This window comes from Anguilla anguilla, chromosome 13 (assembly GCF_013347855.1).
Source record: "Anguilla anguilla isolate fAngAng1 chromosome 13, fAngAng1.pri, whole genome shotgun sequence".
NCBI lineage: Eukaryota > Metazoa > Chordata > Actinopteri > Anguilliformes > Anguillidae > Anguilla > Anguilla anguilla.
In genome coordinates this window covers 16,282,191-16,300,213 of record NC_049213.1, presented here as the reverse complement: position 1 = coordinate 16,300,213, position 18,023 = coordinate 16,282,191, and the positions used below count along the sequence as shown (strand labels likewise).

The window sequence follows — 18,023 nt, the reverse complement described above, 5'->3', positions numbered from 1 at the left end:
AATGAGCCGGAAAGAGAAGGTGGAGAAGAGCCAGCAAGGTGTGATATGCAGTCAGGTCGTCAGAGGATCTGGATTTTCTCCACTTCCACTTGGCAGCCTGCAGCAAGGTTCTGCTGGAGCGGAGAGATTCTGGGGGTGCTGATTATGCTGATTTGTAGGTGGAGGAGTGAGGTGACACTGGATACCTGGGAGCTTTGAGCTCTCTGGTGGGAGGTTGAAGTCACCCGGTAGAATTACAAGTTAGTAAGTGCCGCCCTCATGGAGGGAGCTCAGGAGGGTGTCCAGTTCATCCAGGAAGCAGCTGCGTGGACCTGGAGGACAGTAGAGAACAATATGGAGTTTAGAAGGGGGAGTTGCTGTAACTGCATGAAATTCAAAGGAGGAAATGTTTGCGCTATGTACAGTAGACACAGAATTTCCATCACAGAGAAATAAGCTAATCGGTGTCCCCTTCTCGGCCAGAGGCCCTGGGGGTGTGTGATGAAAAGTAGTGGCCGGAGACACTGCAGCTGGAGTGGTGGCATTGTCTGGAGTGATCCAGGTCTCTGTGAGAGCCAGGAGGTGAAGAGATGACTTCTTGGCGTAGGCAGTGATGAAGTTGGCTTTCTGGACAGCTGACTGGCAGTTCCATGGTTCACCCGCCACTGAGAGCTCCTTAGATGAGGACGGGGGCGGATAGAACAGGCTAGCCAGGTTGTACCTGTGGTGGTTGGGCCTTCTGGAACGAGACATGAAGCATACAGGAATCGGGATTAGACACATTGGGTGTAAAAAGAAAACAAAAAAACTATTTATGCTCGGATAATCTGTAAGGAGAGGTCAGACAAGCTTTCTTTCAAGTCAGCACTAGCAACTGAAAGGAGTGACGCCAGTTGATAGGGAGGCGGCCGTGTGCCACTGCTGAAGTTATAAACACCAGGTGCTGATTACCTAATTGAAGAAGCTGATTGGGGGGAGTAATACCCTCAGGTGAAACTACTCCAAATTAGGAAAACAATAGACCAGTACTTAAATTACAGTTATCCAGTGACTACAGACAACTACGTTCAGTTTAAATTAGAAACAACTGAAATGCTTATCTGAATACCATTAGCTGCAAATATATTGTACAGTTAAATGCAAAAGTATTGGGATGGTGAAACAATTTTTGTTGTTTTGGCTCTGTACTCCAGCACATTAGATTTGAAATAAAGTAATGAATTATGAGGTTAAAATGCTTTTATTTCAGTATTTATACCGACATCAGGTGATCCGTCCATTATCTTCTAGCAGTACTGTCTTCTTGCTGGACCTTAGTTGCTCAGTAGAAATCAGGCGCTATGTCAGTCAGGGAAAGAGGGGTAACATGGGGACTTCAGGGAGCTGTTGCATGAAATACACAACAGAGACAGAAATAAAAGATTTGCAATCAGCTAAATCTTGCTACAGAAACAGCTCATCAAGCAGTCCCATGACACAATCAGACCACTGCAGCAGGAAGAGCTGGTTCACATCACTGCCTACAGGTCAGCTCAAACAAAGAGGCTTTAAATAGACAAACTTTGCTTGTGTGCAATGGCTTACAGATGCTGTTGGGGAAACATGGCACAGAATGGGCAATAATACAAATACAGATTCTGATTGTTCAAAATGACTTACAGAGACTTACACACAGATAATCATAAAATTAACATTGTAGAAGCCAGTTTCAGTGGATGTGAAAGGACAGTTTTAAGCTTGTGTCATAGGCTTTCCGATCCCAGGTCCAAAAAAAAAAAAATGATGAAAACAATTTAAACTTAGGATATCCTGTAATCAGTTTTGATAGGGCAGGAGGGTTTATTCAACAAGAACTTTTATTGTGTGGAGAGGAGAGGAGGGAGGCACAATAACACTGACCTTCCTGGACATAGTGGTCAAGGTGCTGGTGGTTCTCACCTATTGGACAAGGGATTAGCAACAGAATTTCAATGCATTAGTTCCTTTGCATTTTTGCATTGAATTTGTATTTATTATGCACCTTCTTCCTGCATATTGATTTGCCTTCTGTTTCATTGACTGAATTTATCTCATTACCTTTTTCCAAGGTCAAAGATGTGAGCCTTACCCAGCTGCAGGGCTGAATGGACAACTCCAATGGGATCTTCCAGTCAGTGGACCATAAAGAGAGAACAGGCCTAACCAGGAAGGAATAAGTGGTGCAGGGAATAAGAGCTGACACTGTAGAGCGAGCGTAGTCTGAGTATTTAAAGCTAGACAGCAAGTATGCATTGAGCAGGGAATAGCTGATAAATCAATCTAATTGTATTTCTTTAATTGGGTAATTGATCTAAGGGGTTGTTTGATCCTTATATCCTGAACTTTTCACTTTGCTGAAAAGACAAACCGTCCAGGAGAAAGAAAAAGAAGGTCAGTCAGCAAAAAGAAGCACGCTGCAATTTCTGCATGAAGAGATTTGAGCCAGGGGAAAGGCTGGTGTGGCGGTGTGGCGGTGTGGCGGTGTGGGTGCGCACGCTGTAACCCAGGGGCTATTTCTGCTGAAATTATGTCAGAGGGAACCGAAGGTGACATTTGTAGAGAGAAGGTCAAAGAGGAACCCCAAGTGTTTTAACGGGTGTGGAAGGTTCCAGTGAGGGGGAAAATGAGAGAGAAAAAGTACATCAGAAAAGTCTGCTGTGAACTGACCTTCAACAAAATGGCAATTGGTGGAGGGCTGAACAGGGGATGACAGCAGAAGCGTGTCATTGATGAAACAAAATGCAAAACAAGTAAAACCAGCACAGTGCATTTGTCCCTGCTCTAATCTGATTCACAGAAAGGGTCACAGGCCAGCATGCTGTTTGTTGCCATTTATTTTTTCTATCTCTTAGACTCGTGCCACAGAGTACAGGACGTCCCAGGATGATTTCCCCCATGCTCCGGCCCGTCTCCCTCAGTCGCTGTCTCAGGGTCACTGCCTGCTAGTTAGACAGTCCAGTTAGGAGCTCTGCATTTTTTTTTTTTTTTTACAACTAAGGATCAAAGGGTTCCAGTGTTGCCAGGACAACCAGTCAGGAATCCAATTAAATGTTAACATGGAGTTCCATGGCAGTCATGAAAAAAGGTTTTAAAAAAAGGAAAAAAAAGTGCTTCAGGTTAATATTTAATACTATGATCCCTCTGCCCATCCAGTAAATAGCTAAATGTCAGCTTGCTTCAGCATTGGCTGACATGGCAAATGGCTATGACGTTCCTGGGAAAGCAGAGATTTCAAGAGATTTAGATTTGTGAGTTTTTACCAAATCTGAAGTCATTCTTCCGGAACATTTGGGAGTACTCTGCTTGCTAGCATCTCTCTCAGATTTGCACTGCCATATATTGCTAAGCTAGTATTTAACAAGCATGGTCTTCTCATGCTTCTGGTTACAATCTGCCTGTCAGATATTTGATATTGCCAAACATATACACCAGTTCATCTTACTTTAAACAACAGTGAAATATGAACAGAAAGTGAATATGAACAGACACAAATCGAAGTCAAGCAGAGAAGTAAATAAATGTGAAATAGAGTAACGTGCTGCACCCGTATTCATCAAGCTTTTCAACATAGGAGCACTGATTTGGGATCAGTTTCGCCCATTAATTTATATTGGATAAGGTTACGTTGTGGACAGGGGAAACCTGATTCTGGATCAACCTTCCTACTTCGAGATATTTCATGAGTATGGGCCCTGATTTCTACTGCGTGTAATTCTAGAGGAACGTGAGCTCTTTCAGAAAGGATAAGCCAGGCACAGAGAATGAGGAGGGCAGTTCCCCCCAGGTGCAGGATGGTGGGTTAAGAGGTGTGCAGCTGTTGGCACAGAAAGAGGCTAAACAATGAGGTGCAGTATGAAGTAACACCAATGGACATTGCCTTCTCCTGCAGCACATATAATTCAGCAATCATGCTCATATATGTACACATACCACACACGCATTCACACAGAAGCAAGCACGCCACACTGCATATACACGTGCACACACACACACACACGCGCACACACACACACGCGCACACACTCATGCTCATATATGTACACATACAGTACCACACACGCATTCACACATAAAAGCAAGCACGCCACACACACACACACACACACACACACACGCACACACACTCATGCACATATATGTACACATACAGTACCATAAACGCATTCACACATACAAGCAAGCACGCCACACCACATTTACACGTGCACACACACACACACACACACGTGCACACACACACACTCACGCACATATATGTACACATACAGTACCATAAACGCATTCACACATACAAGCAAGCACGCCACACCACATTTACACGTGCACACACACACACACACACACACACACACACACACACACACACACACACACACACACACACACACACACGTGCACACACACACACTCACGCACATATATGTACATACAGTACCACACACGCATCCACACATACAAGCAAGCACGCCACACCGCGTTTACACGTGCAGGCACACGAGCGCATGCACGTGTTTTTCCCGACGATGCTTTGGCTCCGTGCTTGTCAGCAGGTATTTATAAATGACCTGGGATTACCTGGATTCCATGGCTGCATGGATGTCCATCTTCTTAAAATACACCACCATTAACGTGCCAAGCAGTTGACTTTGGCAGGACATTTTCACACAGTTAACCTTGCGTTTGGTTGAACACCATTAAAATCCGGGAACACTGATAAGATACGTAACAGGCATACTGTATCTTCGAAATGGACACCACCGGCATTTTTTAAACGGAAAATCCTTGGCTTTATTCACTGCTCTGCGCTGTTAAAATGCATTTACCTATTTGCCAACCCAGACTAATTCTTCCCATTAATTGACATCAGCCTACCTGTCCATTTCAAACTACTGCTGTGTCCCAGGGTAGAGGCATTGTCACTGTTTTGACCTTTTCCATGCTCCAAGATGTGGCTGATATCAACAAGCTTCCACAGAACAGAAAGGGGCCAATGCTCCTGAAATCCTTAAAGCCTATGTCCCCCTCCTTCAAGCATGGCCTCTTCCCTCTAAAGGTAGACCCTGGACACAAGGGGCCCTCGACACATGGCTTGCATTAAATCCAAAATGCTGCTCCACCTAAACCCCCCACTGACATGGGATGGTAGGGTGTAAATCTGAGCTGGGACAACTACAACCCAACCGACTTCTTCCCTCTCAGCCTTAACTCTGCAAAGCCCAGGAAAGGCCTGAAAAATAGGACAGGCCCTGGCAGAAAAACCGGACGGCTTTTTTTTTTTGGCCTGTTGTTCACGCTCGATTTATTACTGGTGGGGAATAAAACCTTACAAACCAATCATCCAAAACAGGCTTGAACATTCTTTTAGAGTTGAATTAAACTTGTTTTGGTTTGTTTGATTTCAGAGAGAGAGGAAGTCACTGTAGTTACGTTGGATTTCAGGCAACAGTTAAATACTATCAAGTAATCAAGAAATCCAAAGACCACCAGTTCAGTGAGGGGAAATAAATGGCTCATTTACTATACACCTCTGTGCTGCATTGCATGGAAAAAAGAGCTCACCGCACATGCCCGTATGAGAAAAATAACTAGGTCTCCAAGCAAAATTATTATTCTCCTCACGCAACACTACAGGAACAAATAAGGCAGTTTAAGAGAGAAGTTTGAACTCAAGATCAAGACCACATTTCATTTAAATACAAATTCCATTTCTGGAATAGCCTGTCCAGGATAGTACAAGAAAAATGAGGGGAAAAAATCACCAGAAATGTATGTTTTTTGTTTTTATTTGTAAATGTGTCTTATGTAGAACAAAGAAAAAATATAATATATTTATATGTACTGAATTGTTATGTTATGTACAGGTTTGCAACTTACACTAAAAATTTCCACAAATCACAGACTTAAGATGTTATTTATAATAATCTTTCATATAGATGCAGTTATGTACATTTCTGCTTATTTACATACATTCATAGGATGTGATAAACACCTGTTATTACAAGCATTAAAATAATTCAAAATTGAATGGAAGGAATGCATCACTGTACAGTATACTGTCCCTCAGCATCTTTCTGAGAACACACATGGACTTATAGGCCTATACACAGTATGACAGACCCACATGTCTGCCATAGTACATTTATAACATACAAAGCTGCTGCTCTGTTCAATGGAATACAGGAAAGCACTGGACTACAAACATGTCCGTCACTCAACAATGACCTTGGCTACATTTCCCAGCAGGTCGTGAGGTTGCTGTTGGGTTGTCCAAGAATTTAGCACCAAACGTTTCCAGTTCCAGCCAACTAGTGCACCTAATATTCCCATGTGTATACAAGGCTGATGGGTGTTCCAGTAACAAGTTTTGATCACTTGAGGCAGTTTTTGTAAGAAAAAAATATTGAAAAATGGGACATTCAGCTCCAGAGCTGTATGAACTAAATATTCATGGATCTTAGAGAGTATTAGAGGACTGCGATCATATGTTTTAACTTTCCTTATAACAATGTTATATGACAGCATTTACCCAACACATACTTTCTCTTTCCTAAACATGCCAAAATTTAACATTGGCCCCCCCCTCTAAGAATGCTGTTAAGGCCAAACAGGGTTTGTTTTTCCAAAAGAATGGCCTTCCAAGATCTACTAACATTAAAGGAAAGTCAAAAATAGTAAGAAAATAAAATAGGTTTTTCAAAAATGACAAAAACATAATACAAACAATAAAAAGATGATGTATCAATACTGATCAGAAGGCTAGTCAGTTCACATACAGATATACAATCATCCATGTGCGCATTTCTTTTTGTCGTTTCACTTTTCAAATTGATTGTATGACAACCCACCCGCCTTTAACCCCTCGATAAGAATCAAGGCTCATCGTTTGTATTTCATTAACAATAAATGCTAAGGAACATTCGCCAAATTTCCCCTATAGCTTATTGTGAAAAATTGCGTAAGTGTCAGTAGTGCCAATTGCCATGTTTCAGATAACAGGGGGAAGCAGAGAGAGAGTACCGTTAAATATTTAGTTGAAAACAAAAGAACAAAGGGTTCACCTTCCTTAGCTGTTATCATTTAACAACGCAAGGAGCCTCAACCCATTAGTCGCTGATCATAAAAACAAGAAAGGTCGGTACGTCCACGAAAAATAAAACTCCTAAGAAATTGTAAAAACTGTATTTAGAATAAAATAGCTTGATGTTTTCATTTTAAAAATTTGCATAAAACAGAAAAAATACAATCTGCAAAAAACATTCATACAAAATAATATTGAGTAACAGTGTTCTTTTTAGTTTTGTGTTTATCTATTCATTTTTAAACAATAAATTATCACAGTACCATAAACAAGCCTTTCATTTGTATTTTGTACGTACACGCACGTGTGCTCATACGTATGGACACACACACACAGACACACAAACACTCACACGCGCATGCGCACACACACACACACACACACACAGAGACTCTCTCTTCCCTTGGCATTAGTCCACTGCGGTGTTATCTGAGGGTCAATTTGTTGTGCGTACTGTCCGGTTGCTTCTTGGAAAGCGATGGACTTTGATGTGTTTGGACAGGTGATCGCTGCGGGCGAACTTCTTCTCACAAACAGGACACTGGTACGGCTTTACCCCCGAGTGAGAACGCCTGTGCCGGGACAGTTCATCCGACCGCGAGAACCTGGGACAGACACACACACAGTGCTGATTGGTACACTGCAAAAACCTGACAACCAGAGACAACCAATAGATTCTGCCACAATTTATATCAAATAGAGTTTTAACTGGGCGAGCTAAAGCAGGCAACACTCGCGTTGTAGAATGGTCCTCAATGAGCATGTACTGTCATGTCACATGCAGCACACATAAAATAGTATCGTAACACTGTCAGACAGGTCAGCCAAAGGTGTTCAGTGTTTCCTGCACAGAGATTCAATTTTCACTTCAAAAGATCTAGGCACACATTGAGGGATTTGTTGTGATAAATAGGATATATCACATAATAAAACATTTCAACTCCTGTACACACAGACATGCACACACACACACACACACAGTAATACATTTGCATGCCCTTTGGATGTTTTGACCTACTACTGCCCCATGTGCACCTGAATTAAATCAATTTCAGGGAGTGCAGAAGTAGTGTTCAGAATTTATTTCTTTAATTAGTACCACCTGTGACAACCATGGCACCGCTGGAAATTATTCACACTCGTCTGGTTAAAACAGAGAGCCACACACACATCTGATCCGCATACAAAACAGAAAACAACCAGCAAAGCCAAGACGGGTACTGCCCTCTTTCTTCAGTCACTCAGAAACCAAAAAACCAAAAACGTCGCCTCTGCCTTCCTGCCGCTACCCCCCGGTATCTACAGCAGGATAGACACAACTCGCTGCCTTAGGGGTCTCTTTAACCGAGTCAAAAAAGTAAAAATAACTGCGGGGGTGAAAAATAAAACCCCATCCCACACGTTGATGTGGCTCCTGGGATATTCACCGCAGCCCGACGTGCTTTAATCAGGATGGTCTCCCCCCCCCCCCCCCCCCAAATGACAGCAGGCGGTCGAGGCTCCAAAAGCTCGCAGGAAAATTGCTTGTTCCGTTCGCCCCCCCGGAGCAAGATCGATTTCGGCCGACCGCCTGTGTGACACGCTGGCTGAACTTCCATCAGCAGGGCTCCTCACCCATGTCGTCCCCCTGCGCCCGGAGCGCCAGCCACGCCGGGCCCCTTCGGTGGCACACCTGCCCGTTAACCGGCAGCAGTGAAAAGTAATGCAGTGAAAAGTAGTGAAAATTAAGCCCCCGTCCCACCATAAAGGAATGGCGCCACATCGCTTGGTCCTCCACTCCCCGGCCCAAACGTTAAAAAGAACGCACCGAGCGTGCTATCACGTAGAAAGTGTTGCGTGCTTTGAAAGCGATACACGTAAAAATGATGAAAAACGACACGGCTAGCGTGTAAACAAACACAAGGCGGTCGTGGCAAGATTCTTTGTCTTCAAACGTTCACTGATCGCAGATGTTGTTATGATGGCCCGTCGCCACGAGATGGTGAGAAAAGCTCCTTAAAACCTGGTGTGACTGTAAAGAGATCCACCCTGCTCTCGCATGCACATGTGTCTACATCATACACTAAGCATGCTCCATTACGTCCAACTGGCATTGACGAAACTGCCCAACTTCTTAAGAGCATACTCGAGCTACATTCACATTTATCTACAAAAAAAGGATTTTCTGGAACAACAAGCAGCTATTGTTTTTCTTTCTTTTTTTACATTTACAAACACAGCATTATAGCTAGAGTAAGCGTTAAAAAAAAGTTATACTTCGAAACCCAATTCCAGTAAGCTGGACTTGTACAGGCATTATTTGGCTACATCCAGCTGTATCACCTTTCCTGCTTCGGTCTCTTCCTGTTCAGTATTCTCCTCACGTGAGAATGCCGCTTACCAAAACAGTCACCGATTCATTCTCTTCAGACCACGTTAAAAGCAGCGTGCCCGCTGACCTCATTCCAGCCATTTTCCCCCCCCCCACGAAAGTCAAATTAATAATATATTGCTTTTTTGTGCGTTTGTTTCAAACTTCCAGCCCAGGATGGAAATCTAATTTTTCAGCAAGGAAACTTATAACTCTGTCCCATTTTCTTTTCAAACGGACCGGCGGGCCAAACGTTCCACAGGAGAGGTCATGGTAACTATTCAGGAGGCAGCCTTTGTTACTTCTGCAGGGCCCTTTCCTCCAGTGTAATTGTGTGCAAAACTCACTTAGGCCCAGTGTCCTCTCTCAGCAGTCACTCTCTCTCCCTCTCTCTCTCTCTCTCTCTCTCTCTCTCTTTCTTGCTCTCTTTCTCTCACATTGAGTGAAAGTCACTGTCAGTAAAAAAAAAATAAAAATAAATAAATACCCTGGACAACTAAAGGTTGAAGTTTTCATTGACATAGACACTAGGAGTTTTAAGAAGCAATCGCATTACAATAGTAATTTAAACACGCACATCATCTGGTGAAAATATGCTGTATGGTATGATGTTCTACGTTACTGTCAGATACAAATGTCATTTTATGCATGTGAAACAGCGTTCCTCCCCCACTCTTTTGGCTTATTGGGGCAAGGTTGCGTAACAAGGCTGACTGATCGCTTTGTAACAAGCCATGCTCGCTCACGGACAATGAGCCCAAACAATAACAGGACTCATTCTAAAGCTCAAGGTTTGCGTATTAGCGTGAGAGACTTAGGGAGGCCTCCTCAAGGCTGCAGACGTACAGTAGAGCACAAGAGGAACCAGTGCCCTGTGGGGTCAAAGGGGTTGCAGCAATGCATGGGCCCATTCACAAAAATCTGCTACTCCCACAGGGGCGACCTCCCCTCAGCACTGAGAGGCAAAGGTCACAGTCTTGAACTCGACGCGTTCTCGTCTGCATTTGAACTTGAGTGCTCAGGAAATTAGCCAGTTGAACTTTCGGGACCTGGAATCACACAGTACATCACTCATCCACAGATTAGTGCTCTCCCTCTCTCTCTCTCTCTCTCTCACACACACACACACACACACACTGTGACTAGAATGAGGAACACGCACTCAGATGTGCCAGACCTCCGCTGGCCCAGCTCACATGTCACAGTAGGAGATGCCATGACACGCCGACTCTTCATTGTTTGCAACCTCCCAGCAGAAAGCTACACGCCAAGAAAAGTCACACTTAAACTGCAATTATAGCCCTGTTCAAAAGATATTATGTGCGCCACACAGTGCAGAGAGAGCACCATTCCGCAAATAAACACTCTTATAGTTCAACGTGTCAGTATAACCAGCTCCACCAGCTATGGAACAATGGATGAGTCTATACAAAAGATTGCCGTATCTCTGGGAGAGCAGAGCAACTGAGCCCTGCGTGTAGTCAGTGCACATATTTTAGCAAAGCTCTGCGGTGCGTGTGAGCCTGGACCCAGTGACACAGTGGGGGGTGTGCGAAGACACAGCTGTAGGGGAATTCTTTGGCCAGACCCCAAAGCACATCCAGCTCCCTGCCAACATCCAATGATGGCATTATCTTTACAGTGGACAAACCCTATCTACAGTTCACATAAATACTGTAAATTTCACACGGCTAACCTACAGAAATAAAGAAATTTACACATGCATTTAATAATGAGTCAAAGTTGAGGACATATGCTGATTGAATTCAGACCAGAGACGGGCTGCAATGCCAATCAGCAGCTTTTGATGTGCGGAGTAGGGCCGAAGGGATTATGAATTTCCATTAGTGCCTGTGGCAAAGGAAGGCCTTACGTGTTCCAGGCCGTAAAAAAGGCGGCTGTAAGAGCACTTCCACAGGCCCTGATTGGCAGATGCTTAGGACCCACAGAGAGTCAGCCAGGCCCACCCACTCAACATGCCCCCACATTCTGACCCTGGATCAGTTTTCAGGTCCTTTCACATAAGCATTGGTTTCAGGATTAGTTCTAAGTAAGCTGATCCAGGATTTGCTGGTCGGGGGTTAGGAAGTTGTCAAATCCTAGCACTAATCACAGCCTTTAGAGGCAGCTCTTCAGTGTCTCCTGGCTGCATGATGAGCCTTGTTGGAGAGATGTCATTTCTGTCACTCATCGCTCTTACAAAAAGGGAAAGTCGGGACATTTCCCATCAGGCCAATATATTTCTCCATTTTATGTTCTTTTTTCCCTCTCGGTCTGAACACGCGTGCGTGTTTGGCAACACAGTCCATCAAACTGATAGACAGCATATTTGAGGAGGCAAAGTCTGCCCTCACATCAAAGCACCGTATCTAATCTCTCCGGATAAGCGATGGAAAAAATAAAAGTTTAAACAGGATAAAAAAACAAGACGTTAAAAAGCCAGTCTGTCGCTGACGTCAAATATCCCACAGGGCTGCAGTCGCTGTGGACCACGCTGCCCAAGGTTCTGCTGACGCTCTTGACTCAGAAAAAAGGGAGCCAAGCTAAGCAGGTTACGAGCAAGAGCACTCTGATAACTGGGCCCAAGGCCCAAATAGAATTAGCTGTCCTCATGCTAACCTCAACCAACTGTTACTGCAGAATCACTGAAGAATTATATCCCTTAGCATGGCAATAGGTGATCTTAACATCTCCAGCAATTCACACCGGCAAGATCTGTGTTAATATTGTTTAATATTGTGTTATTGCCAATAATGTATTGGTGTATAAAAGCACATCTTGCGTTGGAGGTAGAGTGAAATCTTATCATTGTGGTAATAATTTTTTATAGGCAATAAAAATAAAAAAAGAGCCTATAAAAAATAATAAAAACTAATCTAGCCTAACTAATCTAATTAATCTAGACACTAAATAACAGTACTGTATGAGCAAATGCCAATTCAGATATTTAGTGCATATAGACAGGACAATTAAAACCCGGATACAAGACATCGATATGATGGTCGGGGATATACTAGGGAGTATTACAGTGATGATCTTTTTGTAGGCCAACATGGTTGTTTCTTCTGCCATGGGTTCCCTCATCAGATTTCCAATGCTTATTTCCCGTAGGGATTTAATTTTCCGCCGAAAGTAAGGTCTGTGGTTAACATTATGCCAAATACGGTTTCACGTTTTGTTCTACAAGATAAATTACATCCATTAATATCTCAACCGTGAATTTTGGAGGTGTTATGTGCTTTAAAAAAGTAAGTTGCTAACAAGTTGCTATATTGAAACTACAACGGTTGTCGCGTGCAGGTGGACTAGTATTGAAACTAGAGTGATGGTTGCCAGAAAGTGATTGTTGTTAGAGTTTCAATATAGCAACTTGTTAGCAGCTTACTTTTTAAAAGCACATAACAGCTTCTAAATCCACGGTGGTGATATTAATGGGTGTAATGTATCCCATACAACAAAACGTGAAGCTCCCTTAGGCCTACGTTCGCCACAGACCTTATTTTCGGCAAAAAACGAAATCCCTATGGGAAAAATACATTGGAAATCTGATGAGAGAACCCATGGCTCAAAAATGCAAACTTCCTTCCGGGTCTTAGGACTACAAACCGTAACACTCTATTATTCAGGTTTTGTTGACGTACTTTCTGGCTGCCATACCATTTCGGCACATTCAGACTCACCTGCTCGAGTACTCACTCTCAACTGCGCAGTCACAGCTGCGCACACTCGCTCTCACACTCGCGCACTCACCTCCATCCACAGCCGGGCCAGGTGCAGGCGAAGGGCTTCTCTCCCGTGTGTCGCCTCAGGTGGGCCTTCAGGTGGCTGCTCTTGGTGTACATCTTCGTGCAGCCGGGGAAAGTGCATTTGTGCATTTTGATCAGGTCTGCGACCGGATTCTTCTGGAACTTCTGCCCTCCGACCAGGAGGCCCGCCGCCTGGCCCCCGGCCCCGCCCTCCCCCAGCCCCGCCGGCTTGGCGGCGATGGGGACCGGCGCGATGCGGACAAACTTGGACGACATGTTGACGCTGGCGGACGGCAGGAGCTGCGGCACCAGGGCGAAGGTCTGTCCCTGGATGTTGACCAGCAGCTGGGTGATTTTAATGTCGGAGGCGGGCTGGGACGAGGGCGCCGGGGGGGCCGCGGGGCCCGAGCAGGAACTCTGCTCCTGTTTGATTTGGACGGGCTGAATCTGTAGGATGACCGGCATCCCGCCCCCGTCCGTGGAAGCCGGCTTGCCGAGGGCTTCCTTTTTAACCCCGTCGGCTCCGCAGCTGAGGCCCAGCTTGGACAACGTGCTTTTGGTCTCAGTGCCGGAGACGACAGTGACACCGGCGGCGAGTGGGGCCTGAGGCGCGGCTTCCAACACCCGGCAACCTACCGCTGGCCCCGCCCCCTCGCAAGGCTCCTGCTTCATAGCGACCACCTCCATGTTCTCCTCCAGGAACTCCTCGATCTCCTCCAGGGTGGGTTGGAAGGGCCCGCAGGGGTCCTCCAGGTCGGCTGGGAAGACAGGGAAGTCGAAGCTCTCCTCCTTCACCGGCAGGGCCTGGGAGCCCCGCCTGGACTCCCACAGGAAGCTGGGGAGAGGGGTGGTCCCCCCGGCGCTGCCCAGCGAGGTCTGGGACAGCAGGAAGTCCAGGATGCTGTCCTGGCTCTCGATGCTGGAGCTGCTGCCATAGCTGGAGCTCAGCACCTGGGAGTCCGGGCTGGAGCAGGACCGCAGGCTGGACGAGTCGCTCACGTCATCCTCTGAGAATGGGGAGGGCAGCACCTGATAGCTCCCCGTGTCGGTCACCATGTCCGACAGGTGATAGGCTGGTGGGGAGCCACCATACAGCAGGAAGGTCTCCTCGTTCGCTAGCAAGTGATCCACCATTCCTGGCCCAGCCAATGAAAAGTCTCCTCTTTTCCCCAAATCTTTGCGCCAAATGTGTCAGCTGGTTTGTTGAGATGCCTGCACCTCTGTCTTTGCACTTCCTGGGAAAGAGGAAGAATCAAAATCCAGGGTAACCAACAGGAACACCCCTTGGCAAAAAGAAATACAAGTTTCCAAAAACCACCACTTCCAAAAGAAAATGAGTACAGGAGCCCAGCAAAGACAGACAAATCTCACAGCAAATGTTTGCTGTATTTAAAAATATACTGTATCCTAGGCAGTACCTACAGACAGAGAGACAGAGAGAGAGAGAGACGGGGGGGGGGGGGGAGGAGAGTGTTAAGAGACTTCATTAACTGCAAAGGCTGATATTACCCATGACACAATTTCGTAATAAATTTCTATTTAATCATTGCAGAATCAGAATCAGATCAAATATAAATATTTTATATTCTAATATTTAAATGATTTGTTCAAAACCAGCTATGATAATATGCAACACATATGTGGCTTGGCATGCACAGGCAACCCTACAGAAAATGAATCATGCGTTCTTAACACAGCTTACATGAGTTATATAAATGATGAAATTTCACCATTGTGATGAGATTAATTTTCCTCTACCAACAGGTCATGGAGAGTGTAGTAAACTGTACAGCAATCCGGGGGAAACCTAGCTGTTGTTCATTTATTTTTTGGCAGCGATGAAATATAAACTGCTAAAAATAATAAGTAGGCTAGAGTCTTTCCACGATTATTTTCAAATTTCACTCCTAGCTAATGCATTTGAAAAGAATGGAATGTTGAGTTTCAATTCCAAGTTCACATAAGGCTGCTTTGAAAGCAAGGCTTAACGCCATGACCGTTTACCTCTACTTACGTTTCAAAAAGTCCTCACAGTCAATTACCAACCATGTTTCAACAACATTTATTGTTATATTATTTACATGCGAAAAACCATTATCACAAGTAGTAGAACATTTCATGAAAATTATAATTATTCAAAAGCAGTGATGTCCTTAATTGTTCATTTTTGAATCCATATCCACAAACTATTTCTCGGAAAAATAGTGGCCAAGATGTTACAGCTTGAATAGCCCGAGTATCGTCTCTCAAAAAACATTTAAGATACAGTACAATCCCCAGATGAGTATTTTCCACACTCTGATAATTATTTGCTGCAGTTAAAAAAAAGTTCTTCCCAACACAATTACAGAAATAACATTTAACTAATCGTTTTTCAGTGTAGTGAATGGTCGTGATTGTGTGACAGTTCACGGTGCAGCGCGCCCCCTTCTCTGGCCCCACCGCCAAAAATGACCGATAGTAACCCGCCTGTGAAACTGTCATCATAATGAACATAACACACCGCGTGCGGCAGGCAAGAGCACCGCAGGCCTTTAATAACACATAAATCACTTTCCCGCACAACAGATTATGCCAAAATAATGATTTGTAATTAATACCCTTAGCGCAAGTTATGCATACAAGAGATACCAGAGTATGAATACTTACACGATTTAACATCGTTAATTTGCTACAGTGCGATAAAATATAGATTACCGCCTATGTGGATTATAATATATGCCGTGTTGCTAAATAAATTGTAGCGAGTTTGAATCATTCAATGGGACTTGGAATTCAGCAGGAACTGAATAACGTAAAAGTTGACAGTATGATGAACATAGAGATAGCTACTAGTTTATGCCACGAAAGAAAGAAGCGATGTACACGCGTTTTCCATTTCTGCAGCACTCGTTACACCATATTGACCGATTACTAATACATGCTCAAATCCATTATTTTCCACAGTCCAAACGGCAAATAGCTGACAAACTTACAATTGTCGTTTATCTTTGAGCATTGGTCTTAATATGCCATAATCTATCATCTGTTAACGACACTGTTTTTTGTTTGTTTGTTTTTGCACATCTTATTTTCTAAAAGAGCGAGTGTCCAGCGTTGGCGTGTATGCAGGCTAGAACACGCACTTCCACTACAGCCCACACGCCCTTGGACAAATGCGTGGATAAGCGCAGATACAGTACTCCGTGGCTACAACGTAAACATGTTTTCGTCCAACGCTCAGCATGCTGCAGCGTATGCTACAGAGGGAAGCGCACGCCCCTCTCCATTTAGAAGGATCCTTTGGAAATGCACGCACGTTTGAAAATTATTCAAGATGTACAGCCTTACCTTTAGTTTTTTTAAATCGAAAATCCTCAAAATCCAAAGATTTAATTTGCCCCAGACTGAGAAGAATAATGTATATAGCTGCAGTATTTGCCCTTGAGATGGGCTGCTATGCCAAACGGCGCTCAGACTGACTCGTTGCTCTGTACTACAGTTGTACTATATTACTATCACATGACTGCTAGCGTGCGCGTTATAAGAGTAAAATTAGGGGTAGTCTCCTGAAGGCTCGTCCTCGCTGTGTAACTTGATTGGCCAGTGGCGCCTGGAGGCCGGTCTCAGCGTGTGTCGTCAGTTGGAAAAACTGAATAGTTAATTTAAGGACAGCAGCCATAGCGTTCCATGTTACACTAATCTGCCTTTTCAATTTTCAAATGCGTCCATGTCGGAAGTATTGATGCTGACATTCAATTTCTATATGACCGGAGATGACCGGAATGATGTAAATTACAATTGTCAGTTCACATACAATTCTTTAAAGTAGCCTTTTGTTTTTTCTGCAGCGGGGAAAGCGTGCCATTGCATTTCCTACAGTTTGTTCTTGTCGATTACTTTAATTAGATATTATTTTAAGGCTGATTCTCAGATCACATTAAAATAGAAATTAACGCAAATGACTGCACAACATAACAAAAGCAGCCTATATTTAGACCTACACAAATAACACCAATTCCCATTCTGATTTCCCACTGACCACGTTCAAATACCCATGAATCATCTTCGATGGAGTAAATCAAAATATTTTTAAAAAACTAGCTTTTAAGAAATGAAGGATTTTATTTTAAGAGGTAAGCTATACTTCGAATGAGGTCTAGTTAATTGCAGGAAAAGGCACAGCGCCCCATGCACCGTGGTCCGCTAGCACAGTCGTTCATTTGTACACCTGTAGAGTGACCGTTCTGGTAGGTAACTTAACCAGCGCAAGTTTAGCGGCAGCTGTTATTCAGGAGACGGAGACTCACGCCCCCCACCCCAACCCCAACCCCATTTAAGAAATTCACACAAAGTAAAGAAAGAGAAGGTAGGAAAAAAGAGTATTATATCATATTAAATTAGATAAAGTATACGTGAACTTCACCATTAGAAAGTACTGCTTTGTGTCTTTGGTTGATGCAGTGTTTATATACTGAATGTGTCCAAATATCAGCTCATTTTTTCCTCCAAAGATTCCAGGGCTTGTTTTCAAGTAAACATAGAGAGCCAGCTGAGAGTTTTCCCTTTTGAGAAGCACAGCATCTGTTTGAGAGAGAGTGCATGTCAATGCCACTTTTTGTTTCTCTCTCGTAGAAAAGATGACATTGACAACAACAACGACGTTCTGTGCAGCAGCAATGACACTGCGCCAGAGTGGAAAAACATCTAGTTTGTGCAGCACAAAAAATGTTTGTTTATTTATATTCTTGTTTTTATTATTTTTGAGAACTCTTGTATGCATGCTGAAATGCAGCCCCACACACTCCTCCAGTCAGGCAGAGAGAGCCGAGAACCCCTTTTTAAAAAATTGATTATAAAAGTAGAGCAGATT

At 43.9% G+C, this 18,023-nt stretch overlaps 1 protein-coding gene across 3 annotated transcripts in view; it reads right to left on the bottom strand.

Annotated features, from left to right (window-relative positions):
• Positions 1-5,762: 5,762 nt before the first annotated feature.
• Positions 5,763-18,023, bottom strand: part of LOC118211004 (Krueppel-like factor 15) — a 22,138-nt gene continuing 9,877 nt past the window's right edge. The window contains exons 1-3 of one of the 3 annotated variants that reach the window (XM_035387636.1): positions 16,502-16,686; positions 13,176-14,589; positions 5,763-7,680 (exon numbers count right to left, since the gene is read on the bottom strand). In XM_035387636.1, the coding sequence (XP_035243527.1) occupies positions 7,512-7,680; positions 13,176-14,305 (1,299 nt within the window). In that variant the 5' untranslated portion in view covers positions 14,306-14,589; positions 16,502-16,686 and the 3' untranslated portion in view covers positions 5,763-7,511. Of the gene's footprint in view, positions 7,681-13,175; positions 14,590-16,501; positions 16,690-18,023 lie in introns of those variants that run through there. The other 2 variants (XM_035387635.1, XM_035387637.1) reach the window with 2 other exon arrangements.